The sequence below is a fragment of the Chelonoidis abingdonii genome, chromosome 20, assembly GCF_003597395.2.
Source record: "Chelonoidis abingdonii isolate Lonesome George chromosome 20, CheloAbing_2.0, whole genome shotgun sequence".
NCBI classification, from domain to species: Eukaryota; Metazoa; Chordata; order Testudines; family Testudinidae; genus Chelonoidis; species Chelonoidis abingdonii.
Genome location: NC_133788.1, coordinates 7,085,334 through 7,109,877, shown reverse-complemented (window position 1 = coordinate 7,109,877; position 24,544 = coordinate 7,085,334). Strand labels below are relative to the sequence as shown.

The following is a 24,544-nucleotide window of genomic DNA, read 5'->3' as shown; positions in this document are numbered from 1 at the left end:
TTTTTACTAAATTGGTAACTAGGATGTAGCAAGGTTGATCCCACACATGCAACATGTTAAACACATGATTCCTAACCATGTGGGTGTTCCTTATTGCAGCACTGAACTTGAATAGTGTTCTGCCTTAGTTCAAACATGAACAGGGGTCTAATACTCTGTCTGTTACCTGTTTAACCAGTACTGCTGTCTCCCACAGGCTTGATTATTCACTGCCTTTCATCTTCCATAGTCACATACACCTGTGCAAAGTGGTGTAAAATGTTTCCATTTTGATATTGGTTGTATTTCACACTCACCTTACACAGGCTGTAAATGACTATACCACATTCAAGGCAATAAAAAATCAGTCTCCAAGTCTGTGCAGGAGGAGAGATCAAAAGTGCAATGCACCATGTGAAAAACAACTTTAACCCCCACCCCTGGCACCAGGAACTATCTGTAATCACACCTGCCACTTCTCTGCGCTTTCACAACTTCAGGCCATCCCTCTGGCTTTTGGATGATGATTCATTTATTTCTCCATTTGCTTTTGGATGGAGTACCCATAGCTGGATTTTTTCCAGCTCAGCCCAATACCCAGACAGAGAATTTCTGACCTACTTGCATTAATTAATCCTTCGTTTTAGTCAAAATCTAGAGAGAAAATTACTTCAGTATTTAGAAGTGTGCATGAGGAAATTAAAACTCTAATGAAACATGCTCCTGGTAAAGTACCAGGGTCACACAGCCCGAATTGTAGCCAGATATTCATTATCCAGTGGTGTGAATCATTTTTAAGATGCTAAGGACCTTCTCCTGTGAGGAGCTGTACACCCTCAATTCCCACTTAAATGAAGAAGGGGCCAGATGAAGAGAGTGGCTCCCATTTAGGCACTCAGATAAGGTCCAGAGTATCAAAACTTATCAGACCCCAAAGTGAGCTCCTTTGAGAATCTGCTCACTTGTCTAAGTGCCTAATAGGGAGCTGAACTCTTTTTCGAAAATCTTGCTCCAATTGCAGGTGCTGAGCCTTTCTGAAAATCTGGCCCTTAGAGTTGAGGGCAGTCAGCACATTACAGATAATCAGGCTCAAGGCATTGCAAATATGGACAGAACTCACTAAGGTAATTCATTCTGTGTTGCCATTGCTGCATGATTTTGGATGGATGTTTGTTTTAACAGAGCTGCAGCAAAGAATTGTTTATGTAGGCAGTCGTGTCTCTGCTCTCTCGGGTCCTGGGCAATTTGCCCATCATCTCTCAGCCATCATATATTTGGGTTAGCAGTCAGTTTACGAGTGACTGTTCCCATCTGTCTCCACAGTAAGTTATTAACATTTAATGGGCTAACTGGGTTGTGCTAAGAAACCTTTTCTTCATTCAGCCATCTTCTTCAGGAATAACTCTTGCTCCCTGATTTATTTTGACTTCTCGTTGACCTATTCTCCCAGTCTAAAAAAAAATCTTGCTGCACATGAAGATGTTGAGAGTTTGGGTATGGCTACACTCAGAACTTCAAAGCGTTTCCGCGGCAGCACTTTGAAGTGTGAGTGTGGTCGCAGCACCAGCGCTGGGAGAAAGCTCTCCCAGCGCTGCACGTACTCCAGTCCCTCCTGGGGATTAGCTCACAGCGCTGGGAGCACGGCTCCCAGCACTGCGGCACTGTTTACGCTGGCGCTTTACAGCGCTGTATCTTGCAGCGTTGAGGGGGGTGTTTTTTTCACACCTCTGAGCAAGAAAGTTGCAGCGCTGTAAAGCGCCAGTGTAGCCAAGCCCATAGTTACTGTGTGTTGATTGCTGTCTAAACTAAATCCATTTATTTGATAATATGCATCTCTCTGTTATCATTTTTTAAGCAAGAACTCACTGGACTGATTCCACCTCAGACCTCCCACTAGGGTGACCAGATGTCCCGATTTTATAAGGACAGTCCCAATGTTGGGGTCTTTTTCTTATATAGGCTCTTATTACCCCCCCTCCCCCCCATTTGTCCTGCTTTTTCACATTTTCTGTCTGGTCACCCTACCTCCCACAGAATAAGCACCTAGCTGTATATAGGGGCATTTTGGGGTCAATTTATTTTACCATAGCTGCAAAAAACACAATTTTCTGTTTATAGAGCGTCCATGAAAACTCAATCTCTACGAACGATTAAATTAAGAAATGTAACTTTCGGTGCTCCGATATTTCAGCTTCCCTTAGGCCAGAGACAGTGGGGTAAATATTTTCTGTATATATGCAGTTCTGTTCGTATAAATGAGAATCATGCATCTAAACTCCTGTGCATTGTGCTAGATATTTAAGAAAACAGATTTAGGCATAATTTCATCTTGGATTAAGTTACAATTAGCACTAAGTAAAAATTATTCAGGACTAACAGGAAACTGGTAAAGGCTTTGTGTCCAGACATCTATTAAGATTATAAGAACTACTATGTGTGTGATTCTAATAAGGATCTAAAGTTGACTCATTCTTTTTCTGACTTACAGTGCAATGTTAACAATTCTCACTATTTTGTCCTGAGTCTCACTATACTAGGTGTTCTTCCAAGCTTCTGGGAATATGCGAGAATTTCAATCTTCATTTAGAAAAATAGACATTTCCAGCTCCCTTAGTTGGGGGAAAAAAGCTGGAAAACATGAACCCTAATTGCTCCAAGACCAGAAGGCAATTTAAAAGACCCCAAAGTTGATATTTAACATCTCATGGTTTTTAAGCCAGTTCATATTTATTTGAGGGCTTGTCTCAATGGTTGTGGTTAGCAGTACTGCTGCATGTTTGAATTATGAGGAAGCCCTGTGCCATGCTTTAGCAATACCTCTGGCTGATTGGGAAACAGTGTTAATGAACTCCAAAGTATAGTTAAATCTTCCAATGAAAAAATTGTCAAGTACGACATGAGTTCTTTTTAGAATGGAAGAGTGAAGGGGAGAAATAGCGAGACTCCATGAGTCTCTAAGGGGAGACAAGCAAACACATTCGTACACATGTTCCAAACACATGGAAGAGATTTTCCCCTTTTTGGTGCACATACTGTCCCTTGGAACTGACATCTCCTCTGACATGATGCATGGACATGCTTGTGTAAGTGGTGGGCATTTTGTTTAGCATTGACATAGTGAATAGCCATTGCATGGCCATTTTTCCTTCCTTCCTCTCTCTGTTATTGACTGGGTAATTCAATTAGTTTCAACAGTAATTTACCCAGAACTGCATGAATGTCCCACAGAGCTTGTCTGCAACAAAGACAGCCATGCATTTGTTCTTCCTTATGATTTTTTATTATTTCTGTGTCTGCCTAGAAGTCTTCCTGGCTCCTAGAAAAATATCAGACTAGACCTGATGTCCTTTTTTTTTTTAAATCACATTAATACTGCTTTTGCGCTGACAGATAGTAGGCCTTTTAGAAAGCACCATCTTACCTTTATCTCAGCTACCTACTGTGTTAGCAACCCTGACTGCTTATTTATGACCTAATGATTACTGCTTTCTGCGCCAGTATTAGAATCTTTTATAGCCCAGATCTTGTTATAAGAGCATCATGGTTTTCCCTTTTCCTGTCCTCTGCCTAAAATTTCATGTGAGTGGCAGTCTAGAAAATGGCAGTATTCAACTGGTTGTTCCTGTCCCTCCCATTATCTGGCCCTGATCCTCATTGACACTTAAACCCCTTGGCACCACTGTGGTGTTTAAAGAATACTACTTTATGACCCCTTTACACAGCCAAAGCAGTATTAAAGAGCCTCAGTGTAAGTGAGAATCGGGCTCTTTTGTTCTCGCTGTTGGTAGCTGTCACAGTTACACGGTTAGCTGTACTTCTGTCCTCTTTCAGGGCTCAGACCTTTATCTCTCCTGGAGTGAAATGCTACAGTTTTTCCTGTTCTAACACGAGGCCCTGAGCTACAGAATCTGTAGCTGAACTAGGGTATCTGCAGTTCCTCTCAGTCTATGATCAGTGGTGAACAGGGATAGGACAGCTTTCTTGAAACAAAAGTGTTTGTTTATTTTAAAAGTGGAACAAAGCATTTAAAGCAAAAGTCTTTTAAAACATGTCTTTCTGACCTAAAGGGTTCCCATCCACTGATGGTAACCTAGGCAGGCCAGTATGTTACTGTGTCTGAATCTGGTTCCCCAAAACAGCTGCTCCCCAATCTCAGTGAATTCCCAGGCATTTACTCCTCTGGTTCAGACCAGTCCTGTAGGCTCAGTAGGAGATCAAGCCAGAGTCCTTAGGGCCAATAGTTCTGGCATTGTCTCTTAAGAGTTGTTAAGTGTTTTCTGAGAAGTGGCTTATCTTAAGCCATTGTGTCCCTTCCCGCTTGTGTTTTTCCCGACAGTCCCCTTTTAAAGTTAAACCAACATATTCATACACTAAACGTCCCAATAACCAGGTCAACGAAGTGTTCATAAATTGTTACAGAACAGGTCCAAATCCATCACACTAGTATGTTCCTTAATATGATTTGAATGTAATTTATTTGTATATAGTTGGTTTATTTCCTTTTGCTTTTGAAGAGAAGAGAGAGGGAGGCATTGTGCCTGGTTCTCAGCAGCATTTTTAATCTGTCACATTCCTGAGCAATGAAATGCATTCTCATGGAACGGAAGTGTTTTCCTGGCGTGAAATTGTATATTGCCAAGTTCCAGCTTTGAACAAATATATGCACCACTGAAAATTGTTCATGACAGAAATGCTGACAGAGACCATCAACTGACTATCATGGTGCTAACACACACTAATGTAATTTTATTTCAGAGCACTGTCATAATAAAAATTATTTTTGTTTTTAAAAGTCCTTACCTGTGTTGATGATATTACTGATCATGCAAACCTTTGCTTTTTAGAGTAATCCATTCAAGAGAACAACTTGCATGAGCAACTACTGTTTGTGTGAATAGAAATTTACAGGATTGGGGTCTAAACTACTAAACCCTGGAAAAACTATTTAAAAAAATTAAATGTTTTTGCTACCATTTGTGTTGATTGTTTACTTTTTATAAGACCCTTTATCTTGGAAATTGAAACTGTTTCCCTTCTTTGACCCTTTTCTGGCACAGTTCTGTAGTATTTTGTTGCAAAAGCTTCAGACAATGTTAAATTTGAAATCAGTTTTCATCAGCATTTGTGGGAACATTTCAATTAATACAACCTGCAAACTCAACTGGGATTTGAATATCAAACAGCGCCATTTCTTTCCAACACATTGTTAATAATAATGTTTCTGCAAGCTAAATGATGTATTTAGTATAACCTGTACAACCCCGTGTAAATTGTGCCTGTCAGTTATACCTCATTTTCTCAGATTCTGCCCTCAGAATACCTGTAAAACCCCCAGTCTTCAAATATGCCCTTATTTGCGGTTGTACAACCCCTTTGCCTGTAGGCAGAATCTGGTGTACATTATCCTTATTAGTGATCATAAGGCCTAAGAAGAACTGATTTTCACTTCCCAGGCTGAATTTGCGGGCAGTTGGGGGATGCTGGTGGTGGAATTCTGTACTTGTAAACTGAGCAAATTAACAGAATATTACTATGAGAAGCTTTACACATAACCTTGTCATTTGTAGTTACCTTATTAACCATATACTGGTATTTTCTTTAATCAGGCCACAGATAAGTGAAGAGCTCAAAGAAGTGATTGTAAGAATGCTGGATAAAAATCCAGAAACGAGGATAACAGTTCCTGAGATTAAGGTAAATTTGTCATGAAAGTTATATTTATTTAGAATTGTTTCATATAGTTTCAGTTGGTTTCATATTTCTTATATTACTTGTAATGTGATAAAACTTACCAGTATTTCTGTTTTGGGGCTATATCAATCAGCATAGCTCAAAGGGTGAGTATATTCACTTCGCTCCATATTTATATGACTTAAAATCACTCTCTGATGCTGTTTATTTCTTATAATATTAATAAAAAGGGATTTTTAATTAAAATTGTTCAAAATCTGGATAAAACACTGATAGCATTTCCCACAAACATTTGTGTAGATTGAAAACTTGCTTTTTTACTGAGATTGCCAACTCCAGTGATCAAACCTGTTTCCGCTAGCAGACATAGATGTGTGTTGCAGTGACTGTGAAGCTGAATACTATACATGTATATACCTGTTGTTCATAGCATGCTGGCTGTTGTTACAAATGCAGGAATGGGATCTAGGCGTGTAGCATCCATTTCTGTCAACATTACCTTGGTCATTGTTCTGCAAAGCTCATGAATCTAGAGCACTGAACACCCCCTACTCCATGCTGCTTCGTATATTTTGTTTTACGACTGATACCATGTTCTGCTATCATTAGTCACCGAGAAGTCTCACCTATTTGAAAAGAGTCAGAGGGCTTGTCTACACTGGCACTTTACAGCACTGCAACTTTCTCGCTCCGGTGTGTGAAAAAGAAAAATCCTGAGCGCAGCAAGTTTCAGCACCATAAAGCACCAGTATAGACAGTGCCCCAGCGCTGGGAGCCGCACCCCTTGTGGAGGTGGTTTTTTTACTCTTCCAGCGCTGCACTGTGACCACACAGCCATGTTAAAGCGCTGCCACGGCAGCATTTTAGCATTGCCAGTGTAGACTAGCCCAGAGAAACTGAAGTTGAATAAAGCAGGAGTGGGGGTGGATTGACTGTATCTACCCTCTCCTAATTTGCATCTCTGATGTATCACTCTTGTTATTCACAGTTATTTAGGTCTAATTGTTTTGCAAACTCAGTTTGGAATTGCTGTTAACACCAAAAAAAAAATCAAGGAAATTGTATGGGGGATACGTAAGGAAATTGCTGTTTCTGAACCATGTTGGTGCACGGAATACACTTGTCTCCTAGTTGAAATGCTCACATGACTCAGGTATTCCATACTTTTAATAAAAATGATTTCATTTAGGGTTGACTGTGGTGTTTTGCCTCTGAAGCGGGCTGTTACAAGCATGAATAATCATTTTTGGAATACACAATTTAATTAAGTGCCATAAAGAAGCTCTTTGCTGAGCTCTTGAAAAGTGCTCTGGACACCTGCACTAAACTCCCTTTAAAGTTTGTAAGCAGTGAACATCAGTCTTACTGAATGCTGTGGACTAGTCCCCAGGAGGTAGGCAGGTATTTTTTAAAAGGATACTGGCTGCTGTTCTGATTAACATCCATAGGGCCAGCTCTTGGACAAATACATTGATATCAAAGAGCCCCACTCTAGTACTGTTTGTTTATACTTGAAATTCCTTGCATTATGCAGCACATTAGACAAAAATTATGTACAGGCCTCTCATGCCCTGAACTGATTTACATGGCATTGTGGAACAGTGCTAATTAATTACAAGATAATCTAATAAGCCATGTGGTTACTAAACTAGAGGAGCAGGGAGCAGCGCAAGAAGGTGAAGTGTTCTGTTGGGAGGGAAAGTGGGAGGCCTGCTGGAAGATGCAGGTACATCTGAGGCTCCTAAACCACATAGGAGCCACTCCTGTGGCATTTAATTATATGGGAAAGAAGACACATCCTCCGACAAGCTTCTTCCTGCTCCCTCGCAGTTGTCTGTGCCTCCTTCCACTGCCTGCATCCTTATCCAACAATGCCCTTGTTTGCAATGTAATCCACCTCCCCTGATGATCCCCATATGTTTGGCAAACAAGCTGAACAGCTGAAAGGTGGTAGGAGGGTGACCATGTTTTTTTACTGATGTAGTATGAACATCAGTCTGTGTGGCACGTAGGCAAAAAAGGTAAGTAGTGAGGGTAATTGCACAGCCATTTAACCACATCGTGTATAGGGGCCTCTCCGTGACCCTGAAACATCACATTAGTGATAGGCCAAAATGCTCAGACTTGGGTACCATATTATATGTTTACCTCAGTGGCCTGATTTCCAGAGATATTAAGCATTTGCAGCAGCATCTGAAGTCACTAGTTGCTGAGTGCTCAGCACTTCTGAAAATCAAGCCACTTGTTTAGGTGCCTAAATTTAGGCACCCAAGTTTGCAAACAGATTATTGCACTTTTTCTGGGCCTGTGTTGTTAAAGTGTCTATGTATGTGAGAAAGAGCTGCTGTTGATGACTGGGATTTTCATAGGTTTTGACTGAATTCAATGGAAATTGAGTACCTAACTCTTTTAGCCCGTTTGAAAATGTCAGCCAATGACGGTTGGTGCTGATGGTCTGTTATGGTCTTATGGTCTCTGTAGAGACACTATGCACAGTCATTGGAGTGCAGCAGACTCTGAGTTTGCTCTCAGCCTTTTGATTCAGCACATTCCAACCTATGTGGAAAATGGAGCCATACCGACTCACAGCTTGGAATGATATTCAGCCCTATATTCATTATTTCCCCATATTAACTAACATCCATACTATGTGAAGTACAAGGGACAAACACATTTAGGATTCTCTGCAGTGGCTTGTTCACAGCTTTCTTTTTGTCCCTTTTCTATGTAGTTGCATCCCTGGCTAACAAAGTTTGGGGAGGATCCACTGCCTCTGGAGGAAGAGCATTGCACTGTGGTGGAGGTGACTGAGGAGGAGGTGAAGAATTCCGTCAAGACAATCCCAAGCTTGCCAGCTGTAGTAAGTGTAAACAGGAGCTTTCTAAGGTTTTATGTTCCGGGAGACATCAGCCTGTGAAGCAGTCTCAACGTGAGGGGCAGACAAATTTCCAGTGTATGATGTGCGTGATTTAGCCATTCAAGTCAGTAGGCATTGTTCATGCCTTTGAGCTGTGCGTTTAGGTCAAAAGGCTTACTGGTACTGCAACACACGGGGGATCTGATCCTGCAGCCATTATCCTTATGACCATTGACATAAAAGGGGCTACTCAGATAATAAGTGCAGGGCCAAGCTCCCCAGGTGGCCAGCACCAGAGGAAGTGAATGACAAAAGAAATTCAAATTTGGGAAGACTTATTACCAGACACATAAGTAACTCCAGCTCCAATACCACCACTCCTACTGGAAAAAGGAAGAGCAGTGAGGGAGAGTAAAGGGCTGTTTGCATTGTTTGCTGTGCAGCTGCCCGCGTATACAGACAAGGTAAGAGCAGAGCCCTGCAAATAGCCCAGAAAATCCAGCATAGGACACACTCTGGTAGTTGTTGAGCATATTCTCTTTGAATCAGCAGTAAAGGCGTGATCAAAAGCCCATGACATCAATGGGAGTCTTTTCATTGACTTCAGTGGGCTTAGTACCAGGCTGTAGGTGCCTGTAGCAACTCAGTAGGCACTAGGCACCTCTAGAGAGAGAGCCCTAAGAACTGGATATCCTATTCTCTTCCCATTTTGAAGGCAATTTAATCATATGGCATTTTCCCTCTAGAAATAAATGTATGAAACTTTTTCCTACAAAATCTTCTGTGTGATGGGATAATAAACACACTACAAAATATTGACCTCCAGTTTTAAAATAAATAAATACAGTTGGTAGTTAAGAACTCAACCTTTCTGCTTTAGGCATTTAAACACTGGGCTCCAGTGTCAGGAGTTGCAAGACTCATTTCCCGTTTTTGAAAGGAAAAGATGAAGTTGTAATGAAAAGGGGACACGTTACTGACTGCAGATTGAGGTTATGCTTAAGTGTGCGTGTGGTTACCAGATGTCCTGGAACTGACATATGAAGTGCAGTATTCCAGACAAATATAGGCCATGGTCCAGAAAAGTTTTCCTGGCATAAAACTAAATGCCTGCTTTTCAATTATTGAAACAAAATACTGTTAACGTATCCTCACTAGTTTAAAAAGCAAAGGGAGGCAAGCGAGGTCTAAAGCCTGATGGCTTAAGAACTTCCACACATGTGGAAGGAAAATACTAATACTATCCCATAATTTGGGAAAAAATCCATAGACCAGAGCTGCAGCTGGTGTAAATCAGTGTAGCTCCATTGGTTGGCTTCAATGGAGCTACATCAATTTACATCCGCTGAGAATGTGGCCCCATGTTTCTCTACTGATTTTAGAATGCAATCACTGAAATATTGCAGAATTTGTGAGCCTACCTCATCACTGTGAGCCAGCGACCCTGTGTTTCTTAGATAAGATTGAACTGTAAAACTTGTTCTAAGGTGGCTCGTGGATTTTTCCCCAAAGGCAGAGGGTTTCTCTTTTCCTAAAATATTTGTTAAATAGTGAAAGTCAAAATGCCAGCCTATTTGACAGCCCTGGAAACTTAGATACTCTGTTTATCCTCCTGCATCTCCACAATATCTAAGGTCTTATACTGTGCTTATAGTGATGGTATCTGATATTCTTCAGGGAATCCTGATACCTAGAAATAGAAATAATAAGGTCTGTTAGTAACAGAGATGGCCCCAAACTTAAATACCATATACCTGAATGGAGTTAAAGATTGGGGGCGTACAAAATCTGAACTTGAATCTGAATCTAAATTTAGTGGCTAATCCCTCTAGGGAGGGATGATTGTGACAGTACTTTCACCCTGCCACTGAGGTGGTGTGGCTATTTACCTCTCCTTATTTGGGACTAGTGATAAAACCACATTCTAACTTCTAATGACTCTCATAACTTCCATATGAGGTAGATAAGAGAACATTTTTATTTCCATTTTACAGATGGGAAAAGGTATATAAAGTGGCCAGATCCTCAGCTGGTGTAAATCAACATAGTTACATTGAAGTAAATGAAGCTAATTCATTTATGCCAGGTGAAGGTCTGGCCATAGAGGTTTAAAGTGGCTTCCCAAGTCAGAGAGGGAGTCATTGTCAGAGCTGGAACTACGTCTGAAGAGCTCTTGGCTCCCAGTCCTGTGCTCAGGCAACCAGCCTGTTCCCTTCCCTCTAGTCAATAGGTGTTGACAGTGTTCATGTAACTATTTCCAGCAATCCTTTGCAACTTCAGTAGGCAGTGGGTCAGCATTTGTACCAAACAGAAACCTAAGGGCTATTATACATATCCCTCTAGTTCAGTTTTTAACTGTGAAATGGTATTACAATTTTATTAAATTATTAACGAAGTAATCATTACATTCCTCTGATCTAGTGCTTAGAGCTGCATTATAAAGATGATGAAAACTCTGTGCCACCTATCTTCTCTGATCTGTTTTTCCTTTTTCAAAGATTTTAGTGAAGGCCATGCTAAGGAAACGCTCATTTGGAAACCCATTTGAGGTTCAGGCCAGAAGGGAAGAGAGGTCCATGTCTGCTCCAGGAAACCTATTAATGTATGTATATCTCCCCTTCTAGTGCTCAGCCTGAGCTGTATATGTCCGCTTCAGTGAACAAAGTAGTGTGGGAGGAATAATGGAAACTGTTTTCAAATAATTTCCTTAGAAGTTAAAGGCAAAATTCATGTGGAAATCAGTCAGTGGAGTTACTTAATAAAGACCTCAAGTATCATTTGGGGTTGAAGTATAGTGAAACATCCACATTAGAACAAAGTAAACATTTATTTGTAAGGATGCAGCTACTTCCATATTTAGGGCCACATCCTGAGCTGATGTAAATGAATGCAGCTCCGTGGACTTCAGAGAAGTTGCACCCATTTAGAGCAGCTCAGAATCTATCTTTTTAGCCAGTTTGTTTATTATATACTGTGTGTAGTTTAAACAGTATTCAAACATCAAGCTTGTAAAGTATCCTTTTATGAAATGCAGCTAGGTTATTTAATTCATACATAAGTAACCTCTGCTCTGCTGTCCATAAACAACAGAAGTAGGAGGTTTGGAGAAAGAGGCCAGTTGAGTCATCTAGACATTAAAAAATAAAAAACCTGTGCAGCTAGAAGCTTGCTGATGTATTTCAGCTCTGCTCTGGAAATTAGTGACCCATGTAGTCTGTGCAAACTGACAAACATGCACATCGTGGACTAGAAGCCAGTGAGGGACACCTTTGACATTACGTTATTAGTATTGTGGGAACCAACAAAATGCATCATACGTAATAAACCAAGTTACAGTACATAGCATATATACAGGGGCGTCTCTAGCTTTTTTTGCCTCCCCAAGCATGGCAGGCAGGCTGCCTTTGGCAGCTTGCCTGCAGGAGGTCCCCAGTTCGGCAAATTCAGCAGCTGGCCTGCGAGAGGTCCACCAGTCCCACGGCTTTGGCGTACCTGCCACCGAATTGCCGCCGAATCTGCAGGACCGGCGGACCTCCTGCAGGCAAGCTGCCGAAGGCACACGCTTGGAGCTCTGGTGCCTGGAGCCGCCGCTGCATATATACATCATGCCCAAAACTCAACATCTTCTCTGCTAAACAAACACCACTCTTAGCAGATTCCCAGAGATGCTGATAACTTTTTATATATATTAACGAAACTACTTAACTACATCTTTGGAAATGCAAAAGTAGTCTTTTCTCTCACCAGTGTGTAGGGATTTCAGCGAGTTGCTCTCATTAAAGATGAGGGGACTTTAGAGCCCAATCCTGTACTAATGAAGTCAGAAGTAATTTTGCCACTGACTTCAGTTGGAGCAGGATCCAGGTAATGTGCAAATTCCCAGCACGTAGTGGAGCCTAGATCAGTTAGGCCTTGTCTACACTGCCACTTTACAGCCCTGAAACTTTCTCACTCAGGGGTGTAAAAAAACAACCTCCCTGAGAGATGCAAGTTTCAGCGCTGTAAAGTGGCAGTGCAGACAGTGCACCCGTTACTCCCCTCAGGGGGGGTGGGTTTTTTTACAGTGCTGGGAGAGCTGTCTCCCAGCACTGGTGTCGCAACTACATATCAACACTTTTAACATTGGTAGTGAAGACATACCCTCAGAGTGTTCAGACAATGTTGTGCGATTAAAGACTAATCCTCATTAGAACTTCCCATAAAGCTGGGAAGAACTGATCTTGAGGAAAAGGCATTTAACTCTAAGGATTTTTGTTTGCTACTTGGGTCAGGGATATTAGCCAGGGCCTTAGCCTAATTTTAACTCACAGTTCCCTGTATGAGACACACAGGCCAAGTTCCAACTCCCATACGCTTCCTTAATTAGATTTTGCACAACAGATGGTAACACAGGGCCTGCCATACACTGTACTAGTTAGATGTCTGGTGCCATCTAGCTGAATGTCCTATAGCTCTAGCTATCTGCCCAGATCCTTACAACAGAGAGAGACAATGACTACATCCAGTTAGATACTTTTCTCCTTTGTATCTGCCTCCCTTCTCCCATCTACTATGGGAGACTCTTTCAGAGGTAGGAGAGTTAAAGGACCTTGATTACCATAAAGAAGCACTTTTGCTCTTTATATTTTATTGCCTTAACTTTTTTCAGAACCAAAAGCCTGCGGTAAATCTACTTCATGATTAACCAACTGTGGATAATGAACAGCACTCCTAATCCAGAAAGGAACGAGTTACTGCAGTCATGTTGAATTGAACCTGGATAACAACAGAAACACTTCTAGCTTTATGACCTTACCTAGAACAAGTTCATCATATCTTTTTCCCAGGGACCCAATTCTGCGAGGTGCTGAGTGTTTCCTTTTAGGGTTCTGAGCATGCTCAAATCCCATTGAGATTTGGCCTGTAGTGAGTGCAGAGATGTACCATGCTCTCTGATTTTTGCTGCCGGTTTCCTGAAGCTCATTGATTTTCAGTCTACAAACTGACAGTTTCAATCTAGGCTGGCAAGTGAGATGTCATCCAAGAGACTGCTCTATACGATGTGATTGTGAGCATGAAATACAGTCTCAAGGACATGTCAGAAGAGCATTTCAAATGTGGATACTTCATCAGCTTAGCGGGAAGAGCTAATCTTCACTTTATATAACTCTCAGACCATCACCTTCCATTCCTGTTACGCTATGACACTGCTACTGTCACCCATGTCCACACATAGTTCCTTTTCACTCTATGATGTTGAGACATTACTGAGTCTAAAGAAAAATACCAAATAGCTGTCACCCTCCAGAGTATTTAACTCGGGGGAAGCAATGGGTGCTTCTTTTTTTTCTTCAAATCTTATCCTAACTGGTATATTAGGATTTTCTCTTGTTCTCATAGATATTACTAAGATACATAGAAACAGCCATACTAGATTAGACCAGTGGTCCATTTAGTCTATGTCTGACAGTAATCAGTGCCAAATGTTTAAGAGGAAGGTAGCATAAGAAACCCGTCAGTAGGCAATGATAGAATAAACTACCAGTAGGAGATGTTTCTTCCTGACCTCTTATGCCCTGAAGCATGAGAGTTTATATCCCTTCTAAAAAAATCTTTATCCAATCTGTCTGATTTTTTTTAATCTTATTAAGCTTCAGTGACAGGTTGTATACCTCTATTGTGTCCCTTTTATTTATCTCCTCTCTAAATTGAACAATTCTAGTCTTTTCAGTCTCTTCTTGTATGGAAGCTTTTCCACGCTTCTAATCATTTTCAACCACCATGTCTGGACTTAGTTTCCTTAATAGCCTCTTGTGTGGCACTGTGTCAAAGGCTTTTTTAAATAAATTATGTCAGCTAGTTCTCATTTATCCACTATTGTGTTGGCTTGCTCAAGGCACTTGATTTACAATAATGAGCCAGTTCACTGATTGAATCAAAGCCAATTTGTGGTTGCTCCAAAGCAGGGAAGTTTATATCTCTTCTTTAAAAAAAAGCTTTATCCTATCTATTATAACCTTTGTGTGTGCAAATGCTCAACTGTGCTGTCCTCTTACTTAATTGTACCCAATCAGCTTATGTGCTATCATGCAATCAGCATATCTGGCACCTTCCAGTAATGTTTGATTACCCTAAACTAAGACTTGCAAAAATGGACCTTATGGACCAACTAGGAATGTTTCTAATTAAATCAAGAGACATTGATACTTCAGACAGTATTTCTTACATACAAGGATGTATTTAACATTGTAAACAGATAATTTACAATAATATGGATTTTTCTTTTTATACATTGTAAAAGTTAGATTAGTGCACTTGAATGAAAGAGATGTAAGCTTCTTATCTTTCCCTGTGTTTTGCTTCATTGCATTTAAGAAAATACAGAAAACAAGAGGCAAAGCTATTTTATTTCTATGAAGTGGGAGTGTTCATTGTACTAGGTGAATTATGTCCTGATTACACTGAGTACATTTGCAAAGAGAAATTGTGCTAGATATTAAACCCAGGCTTCATGCCATCCATTTACAATGGATTGTTCTGTATAAAATCATCTCCAAAGTACATGTTATGAAGGATGTCAAGTTAATTGAAATAAATCTAGAACAAGTGTAAAGGATAACAAACTTCTAGGAGCTAACAATGTTAAATGATATTGTTACAGTACAAGGGCTTGATATTGCAAAGTCTGGCCCTGATCCCACAAAGCACAACTTTAAGCACATGAGTAGTCCCATTGAAGTCATATATTTGATTTGAGGTCATAGTCATACTCAGTATGCTCTAATCCTTTGCTGGGGCAAGGCCAGAGTGCTCAGCATCTTGCAGGATTAGTCCAAAGGCAATATTGTGTATGCTGCTTCGGAAGTTCACGTTCAGGGACAGTATGTGACTTCAGAATGGTGGAATAGATTCTCAGCTGGTATAAATCAGAGTAGTTCCATTAATTTTAATGCACCTATGCCATTGACACCAGCTCAATATTTGGTCCATTTAGTCTTTAAAGCAAGTACACATAATACAGAACAGTAAGGACTAGACTGAGGGAAGGTTATACTATAGGGTGGCTGATGTGTTATATGCCCGCCACTATCTGCCACCTGTCTTCAGTACATACAGTATCGGCAATGATGCAGCTCTGTTATCTAGATGGCCTGTGAGCTGCTCTGTATGTCTCATCTGAGCCAATATCTATCTGAGCATTTGGTTTATAAGAAAAACAAAACATGACACTTTCCTCTAATGTATCTAAAGTAATTTGTACTCAGTCCTATGTAAAATTCATCTTAGTTATATGGGGATAGCTCTCATTTTAAGAATTTTAACTGTTCAAATCCAATTAGTTTGCAGAAACACAGTTAGTAACTTTGCTGAAAGTACAAATCCTTTTGACAGGACCCACCCTTGATCTTCTAGTCTTGTGAAAAGTGTGATAGGATTGTAAAAGATGCAGGTGTTCAGAATTTTGGCTTTACATCTCATAGAGCAGGCAGTATCCTCAGGGTCAAAGTTCCCCCTACAACTATGGGTGTGTCCAGTGGTGACTGAGAGGGAACAATACCTCCTGCTGAATTACCCACATCAGTTCCTAGGAGCTCCAGGTATTGCTGAGCACACCAGTACCCACTGGACTCAATTCTGCTGTCCTCACTCAAACAAAACTCCCATGAAAGCGACATTGCAGACTTCAGGATTTGGCTCATGTTCCTCAATGGGAATTGAGAGCACTTTGCACGATCTAATAGTGAGCCTCTGTGTGCTGAAAAGACACTGGAAACTGAGGTGTAACCTGTGTCACCTTTATTATATTAAAGGTATGTCTCATGTTAATGAAGCAAACAAATTTTTTAAAAATCCCAACAACACTGTTTTTCCACATACCTGACTGTACTGTCTTTGAAATGTGGTAAATCAGTGATTGTAATGTTGCATTTAGTTCCAATTATAGGAAGGAAAATTACTTTCATCTTCCTATATAGGAAAAAAGAAAAGCAATTAGAAAACTTTCTCAATTTCACGTTCAATTTGTGTAATTAGGCTGCTTGTAAAATAGTTGGGGGTTTTCTAAGCCATATGCACTGGGTGCTGCTGAAGTCAACTTGCATCTGCGCCAATGTCAAGAATCTTCCTGCAATAAGCCTTTTGACAGCTGAGTTAGCTTTTCAATATCTGGTGCCTAATTAACATTTCTGAAAAGGGATCTGCCCTTTAGAAAAAGAGAGAAAGATGCCAATTTAACAGCCTACTTATTGGGTTTCTTAGGTTGGAAGCTGCCTGACTTAATTAATTTCTTCACAGTCCTTCTACTACCTGCTCACAATATGCCAAGCTCTATTCTGGGAAATGCTTAGGGAAGAAGATGCAGATCAAAGTTCTTTGCAATAGCAGGAGGCCTTTCATAGCTGTTAAAGATTTTGGTCCTTAAATGGCCCTGTTTAAAAATAGTTTTTAAATTCATGGGAAGGGCTTAAATTCTCCACTTGTAAAATTTTGAAAAATCCTTTCCTGTTTGTTATTTATTTCTTTACTTAGATGTCTAGAAATGTTTAAAAGGCACCTAGGCTTAGGTATTTGGCAATATATTACAAGTGAATGGAGCTAAAATGAAGACGGCTGTTTTTAGCAACACTATTTATATAGCTTCTGTGTTTAACTGCTGCTACAGGTCACAAAAAACTGTGAGGCTGATCTCCTGGCTCTCACTTTGGTCCCTCCCTACATGCTGCTCCAGTACATAGGCAGCAGAGAAAAGGCTGCCATAAGATAGAGTAGCCCTGAAGGCTGTTCTGACTTATGCTGGGGGGAGAGGGAGGGTCATTTTGGTTACAGCAGCAGCTTCCTGGAATCTGAGCAGCTCAAAGGTAGTGTAAAGCCATTTGTAACTCCCCTCTGGGCTGTTCTGTCTGTGCAGCGTCTCTCAGGAGATCTGCACTGAATCTGACCCTTTAGTTTTTTAGATCCTGCATGCCCAAACTACCCCCACCGTAGCCCCCCAGCGCCGGACAGATGGGGGGACGGGTGAGGCCCCAACCCCGGTGCACTGCAGCCTGAGCACCCCCAGCCCGTGGGTGGCGCGGCCACAGCACACCCAGTCCCAGTGCTGTGGGTGGCCAGGCAGGACGGTCTCCGTGCCCCCAGTCCCAGGGCTCCAGGCAGCACGATTGCTGTGCCCCCCAGCCGTAGCGCTCCGTGTGGCGCAGTCACTGCACCCACAGCCCCAGGGCTCCGGGCAGCCCCCAGTCCCGGTGCTTGGGTGGCCAGCACTGGGCAGGCAGTGCAGCACAGCCCAGCACCAGCGGCCCCGAGTTGCTGCAGGAGGCATGTTGGCCTGTGGGTGGGGCCACAGTAGGCTGTTTGGGGAGGCAAAACCTCCCTTGCCTACAATACCCGCTGCCTATGACTCTCCTCAAAACTCAATTGAGGCACATTGGTGGGGCAGCACGTGCAAGACTTTCCTTGCCAGTGCTGTGCCTATTGTGCTGAGAGAGGATGCCAGCCCCCAGGGCTATCAGTCCAGCACCTGTTCCCAAAATTACATTCACTTTTAAAACATATCCTGTTGACACTTGTAGCCAGGTTAAAGGCTTCATTGTTGATGGTATTGGCAGGAGACGGGCTGCAGAAAGGATGACAAGTTTACCTTAACCCTTAATTTCACAAAATATGTGTTTAAGGGGTACATCTACACAGCAAAAAAACACCCCTGCAGTAAGTCTCAGGATCTGGGTCAATTGACTTGGGGCTAAAAACAGCAGTGTAGATGTTTGGGCTCAGGCTGGAGTCTGGGCTCTGAGAATGATGGGGAAGGTCTTGGAGCCCAGGCACCAGCCTGAGCCCAAATGTGTACATGTTGTCAGTGGCAAATCCTGTCCAAGTAAATTTCACACTAATATATTTTTCATTGCAAAGGAAGGATGTGTGCTTTTATTGAAAGCAATGGCTCATATTGTGGCAAGGGTAAGCAGTATTATAGTCTAACTAATGGTTTATAGAATAACTTGGGCACAGAATTTCACAACATCTTGTTAATCTAGGAGCATCACATGCAGAAGCACCCATCATCTGCTCAATGGTTTATGTGCCTAACTCCCGCTCAACTTATGTCCTTTGGCAATTAATAACACTACATGTTCATAACACCTCTACATGCTAAGGACACAGACTCATATGCTGCTGAACACCCTCAACTCTCACTGAGTAGGTGTTGATGGCACTGAACACCTTGCTGGAAGCAATTGGCATGCTGCAGGATCAGTTACTGTTAGCACAGGTGATTACTCCAGTATGCACAGCACTATGGATGACAGCATTAACTGTCATGTTTTTTATTTGGTCTTTAGCCTGAGTAAACATTGCTGACTAATACCCCATCCTCTATTTAATTTCATTCCCTTAATATTCAGAAACACGTGCTCATTTGCCTTTTGCCAGCATCTTCTTTACCATTTTTTTCCTTTATCTCATTGTTTGCCCTTAGGGACAGGTTCCTCTTAAGCTCATCTGTATATTTGCATCCATCTTTAAGGTAACTGTGTGTTTGTGTTTCCCCTGGGTGTAGTAGAATTATAAGTCCTCTCCTCAGTTGTCATGCTTTCTGTGTTATTGAGAACATAAAATTCCATCCTTCATATAGGAGCAGTTTTGTTACAGTAGTTATGTGGTTTGTTACAGTAGTTATGTGTGTGTGATGCTAACATTCATTCTCCAAGTTACTTGGGGTTTTTCTTGGTCATGTTTCCTCACTCTTCTTTTTTTTCTTTTGGGAAGGATGGGAGAGGGAGCCTTGGTGAGTTTTAGCAGAGATGGGGCTCAGTCCAAAACCCTAGGTCCAGTACCCACAAAATTTGGGAATCTGGATCTGAACTTGTAGCTCAGGCCCATCTCTAGTATTTAGAACTTATGAAAGATTAATAAATGTGTCTACAACCAAATATGCAGCAGGTAATTCTACCATTACCTCTACTCTTCAAGTTTCTGGGACTCTGCTGTGATCATTGGGGGGGATGAGTTGGACTCTGCTGTGATGAGTTGGGGATTGGTCCTGCTTTGAGCAGGCGGTTGGACTAGATACTTCCTGAGGTCCCTTCCAACCCTGATATTCTATGACTGATATGGACAAAACCTCTTAGTCTACATTTCAGCATTCCTCATATCCATCAGGACTTAAGCAGACAGCATGCATATTTTGCAACAGATTCCACAGATCTGTCCACAAAGTATGCTGTCCAATTTAAAACAACAACAACAACAAAAATGTAGTTAATGGAAACTATTGGAGGTGATTAAAAAAAAAGACATCTCAATACAAAATCCCACTGTGCACAGCCAGCTCAAAGCATAGTTATTCTGCCTGGAGTTTGACAGAGATGGTTTCAGATGAATGCTTGGAAATTAATCATGTCTCTTGATATTCCATTTGAGCAGCTCCATTATTATGGAGACAATTGTTTGCTTAGGACCACATTTATCACTTTAAAATAAATAGATGAATCAAACTAGGGACACCTCCTGCTGTAAGAATGAAGGATTTTGAAAAAATTCTCAAAGTACTGGGAAGGAACTGAGCAGAATAAAGGCTGATGTAGCACTTTTATTGACATTTGGATTGTGATACATAGGACTGTTTTCAATTGTGAAAAAAGAGAAAGTTTTAGTGTAATAGTCTTTTCCACTTGGAAGTACAGTTCAGGAATTCATAGACAGGTTCACTGAAGTCAAAGGAAGTTTTGCACTTATGATGACTTAAAAGACTATGCTCAGAAAATCAAGCTCAGGAGAAATCCCCTGTATCAGCATCCAGTAAGGCTAGAGAGATGTAATAAAATACAAAAGTTCATCACTTACCCCATGATTCTTGGTTTCAGCCACAGCCTCCTGTTTAGTCCTAACAGCAGCATATGCATGGTCTCCCAGTAAGGGCATGACTGAGGCTTGTCTACATTGAAATTCACCCTGATTCCAGCCATCTGTGGCCAGTTGGCTCCATTGAAGCGTACACTGGCTTCAAGTAATCTCAATCTGTGCAAATTGAGGGTTATTTTGTCAACAGTTATTTTGCTCTGATATAGAAACTTCAGTGGCTGGCCAGAGATTGCTGGAACTAAGACAAACTGCCAGTGTAGACAATGCTTGGGTTTTGGAATGAATAACACAGCCTGGTGCAAATGAAACCTGTGATTGAGGTCTATTCATCAGGAATCAGAGGTGCAACAAACTCTTCACAAGAGAGATGCTGCCATTGTTCTGAAGCAATTTTTCTTTAAATACTTAAGACCAAATTCTCTACTCAGATACCCAGGCATAACTCTTGACTGCTTCATTCTCATTAACATTCTGCCTTCATTCCCACAGAAGTCAGTGGGAGTTCCAAGTGCATAAATGAGGACGGATATTGGCCCATAGTGAAGGCATAGATGGCATTAGGAAAGAATTCTTATCAGTTAACAGGACAGAGAGTGAGCGAGCTATGACTGAACATGGGACTAGGAGCCATGATTCAGATACTGATTGTAGTCTCTTTGCCTCTCTATCCTAATTTTACTATCTGTTATGTTGTGAAGCTTGCATCATTAATGTACAAAAATTGCTAGATGAGTGCCATGTGTTATCACCACTGTTAACAATGCTCTCAACAGTGCAGCATGTTGGATAACCACACAGAGCAAGATTCATTAGCCTGCTATTAACAAAAGTAACACAAATACAAAATAACACCTTAAGAAAAGCTATTTAATGGAGACTAGCATTTAGCCTCAGTCCTCTCAGCATGTACTCATGTCTCCTGTGGTGGCAGCACAGACCGCAGACTACTTACTGCAAGATCACCCCAGCTGTCTGTAGAAAAATGAATTTAGTTGATATTCAGTATTGTATTGAATGTTTTGTCAATTTATGCTGTATTGCACCCATTCCACATCCTCTGGATCACATTGCCTTTAATACTAAAACAAGGTGTATCAGCTACTGAGCATTACAGGGAAACATTTAATCTGATTCATCACATTGCAGACAGTAGCAAACAGTACAAAATGACAGCAGGCTCTAAATAACCAGTGAGACACCATCTGCTGCTGAGTTATGCTTGCCGTTATCCCACTGCACAGACCTGCTTGCATTATATCTGATAATGAAACCTCCTTTCCTGTTCACGGTAATAAATCATTTAAAGAGGGTGATGACAGCCCCTGAATTAACTCGGATCAGCCACTGAAGATGGATCTGTTACTCAGCATGTTGGTGTCAGGCCTGAAAGTGCATTGGGAAATGGTCAATTGTCTATATTCAAGATCAGGTTTATCACCTGGGCTGTGATGGTGCACTTAGGAATGGAATTATGCTTAATGGCAACCATTCTTTTTTCTGTTTCACTCTTTAAAATAAAGGAATGCTTATGTGTGAGCTGTGATATGGCTTCAAACTAAATGGTAAGATGTGATGTCCAAAAAATTTCACCTAACCAGTTTTAAGAGTTGACTAGCCTTCCTACCTCTCCTAGGCTGTCTTCGCTGCAGAGTAAACTCAAGTTACCTACACTCTGGTTACTTCCTCTCAAGTTAGCCTAGCTCGAGTGAGAGCAGACATATTGTGAAATAGCACTCGAGTCACACAGTGTGATTGTATTAGCAGCAAAGTGATTGTGTTAGCACTTAACAAGTTGCACTAACTTGAGCTGGAGTCTTTGCCACTTGGCAGGCTTGCCAACTGTTCTTCCAGTATAAGGTGCATCTCCAATAGAACAGTGGGCTTGGCTACAATCGAAACCCCAAAGCGCTGCCGCACTCTCCCAGCGCTGCACGTACTCCACCTCCCCGTGGGGATTAGCTCGCAGCGCTGGGAGCTGTGCTCCCAGCACTGGGGCACTGTTTACACTGGCGCTTTACAGCGCTGTAACTTGCTGCGCTCAGCGGGGTGTTTTTCACACCCCTGAGCGAGAAAATTGCAGCGCTGTAAAGCGCCAGTGTAGCCAAGGCCAATGTGTTAGTATAGCTATACCAGTGTACTTATACCAGCAAACCTTTTTTAGTGTAGACAAGGCCTTAAAAGCACCACCACACTTGAGTAAAGGGTTTTTGTGTGTGGATGGGACTCAAATAGGGGCAACACTCAAGTTGGCTTTGCAACTGAGACAACCAACAGTCTCTTGAATCTGCAAGAGAGGAAGTTGAAATTTAGGAGCATTCTGAAAAGGCTGAAGACTTTGTGAAGTAAGACAAATATAAGTAAGTTACCTTCATTTTGGTTTAGTGGCTAATACTGAGCAAGTTTTGCTTAGACTTTTTCAATGAATTATCAGAAATTGAAAACTTTTTGCTAAAACTTTTGAATTATCAGGAACAATTTTGAGTTTTTGTAAAAATGTTCAGTTCTTAGTGTAGTTTTCAGTAAATATTTTCAGGTTTGGGATTTCAAAATCAATTTTTTTATTGAAAACCTATTTTTTTTCTTAAAAACATTTTAAAAACTAATTTTATAGTTTGGGTTTTTCTTGGAAAAGCTGAAAAAAGTGGGAAATTTTGGGGAAAAAATTATATAATTGGCATTTTAATCAGCTGCCGTTTGCAGTTGAGCTTTGGAAAAAGGGTTGCAGATGTCAAACCATAAAATCAGTTAAACAAGTAGATTTTAAAAATATAAACCAAATAAACTTATAAACATTGCTGCCTTTCTGTATGTCTGTTTCTGAGAATTAAATCTCTTGTACTAGTGCAATAAAAGGGAGTTAGTTGAGAATGTATTTTGACAAACTAAGGAGCCGTAGCCTCATGATACAAAGTTTTATAATACTTGAGTGATCAGTGCACTGGTGTTGATGCATTTTTCTTTATCCCAGTTTAACTGTTTACATGGTATACTTTTTAAGGAAATACAGTTTTGTTTGAATGTCATCCTTCATATAGTTATTGATGATGAAATTGGTTTGGCTTGCCTATTGGAGAAAACTACACCTGCTCTATTTTTCTAAATGCCTATTTCTAATTCTTTACTTCCCTTCATTTATTCATGTAGAAAGCAAGGGAGCAGAGAAGGAATAAAGGACCCTGATCTCCCTGACGTCTGTGAAGATGAGGCTACTTCATGAAGCCACGTGCATGTCCCGGATTGGTTATTTACTGCTATTGTAACCATTGTGTTGTGTCACACACATTCTGCTCTCGTGAACCAAAGTTTGTAACCTGAAAAACTGAAATTGAAAAGAGGAAACAGCAACAACTAATAGTGCAAGTTCTTTGGAAATGGTTTACTCATGGAATGCTACGTTGTATTACTCATTGGCTTCATTCAACATGTAAGATGTTTCTCTGTATTTGAAATGTGCCTCATTCTCCATTTGTGCTTCAGCCTATGTTGTGTGGTCATTATAGTCTGGCATCTTGACCAATTACTGTATTTTTATTTATAATTCAAAGAACCAAACTTTGTCTAATAGGGCACTTGCCATCAAGATGTTCTCCAGCTTTTTGCATTCTGCATTCAAAGTACTAAGAAAAAAGATATGCAGTAGCCAGGTCTCCTGTCTTAAGTTAACTTTTAGTTATTACTCAAGTACTTAAATTTGCTGGGGCACAGTCTTACTTCTGCTGAAGTCAATGGCATAATTCCTGTTGACTTCTGTTACAGTAGGATGAGATCTTCCACTGTGTAATTCTTTGTGCTTTTCATTTTTTCTTATTTTTGCATTATATAGCTCCTTTTAACATATAGGGACACATTAGAGTCATTTTAGTACAATATTGGAAATATACGGTATTGCCATCCATCTGCATTGAGCTTTTGAGTGTCCCAGAATAGTTAAAGGTCCTGATATTCATCTGAATATGATGGTTTAGTGCACCAAGAGCATTTGCTTATGGAATGTGCTTAGTGTGACCACATAGCAATGTGAAAAATCAGGACAGAGGGTGAGGGGTAATAGGAGCCCATATAAAAAAAAAAAGCCCCAAATATTGGGACTGTCTCTATAAAATCGGGACATCTGGTCACCTTAAGTGTACTTGCTTATAGAGTGTACTGTTCCCAGAGGGCTGGGATTTGATTCCATTT

The 24,544-nt window shown here is 40.9% G+C and overlaps 1 protein-coding gene across 2 annotated transcripts in view; it reads left to right on the top strand.

Moving 5' to 3' along the window:
- CAMKK1 (calcium/calmodulin dependent protein kinase kinase 1) overlaps positions 1-24,016 on the top strand; it is a 159,443-nt gene extending 135,427 nt beyond the window's left edge. For both annotated transcript variants that reach the window (XM_032786975.2, XM_032786977.2), the window contains exons 13-16: positions 5,586-5,673; positions 8,402-8,530; positions 11,026-11,129; positions 23,510-24,016. In XM_032786975.2, the coding sequence (XP_032642866.1) occupies positions 5,586-5,673; positions 8,402-8,530; positions 11,026-11,129; positions 23,510-23,582 (394 nt within the window). In that variant the 3' untranslated portion in view covers positions 23,583-24,016. The remainder of the gene's footprint in view (positions 1-5,585; positions 5,674-8,401; positions 8,531-11,025; positions 11,130-23,509) is intronic.
- The last annotated feature ends 528 nt before the right edge of the window (positions 24,017-24,544 follow it).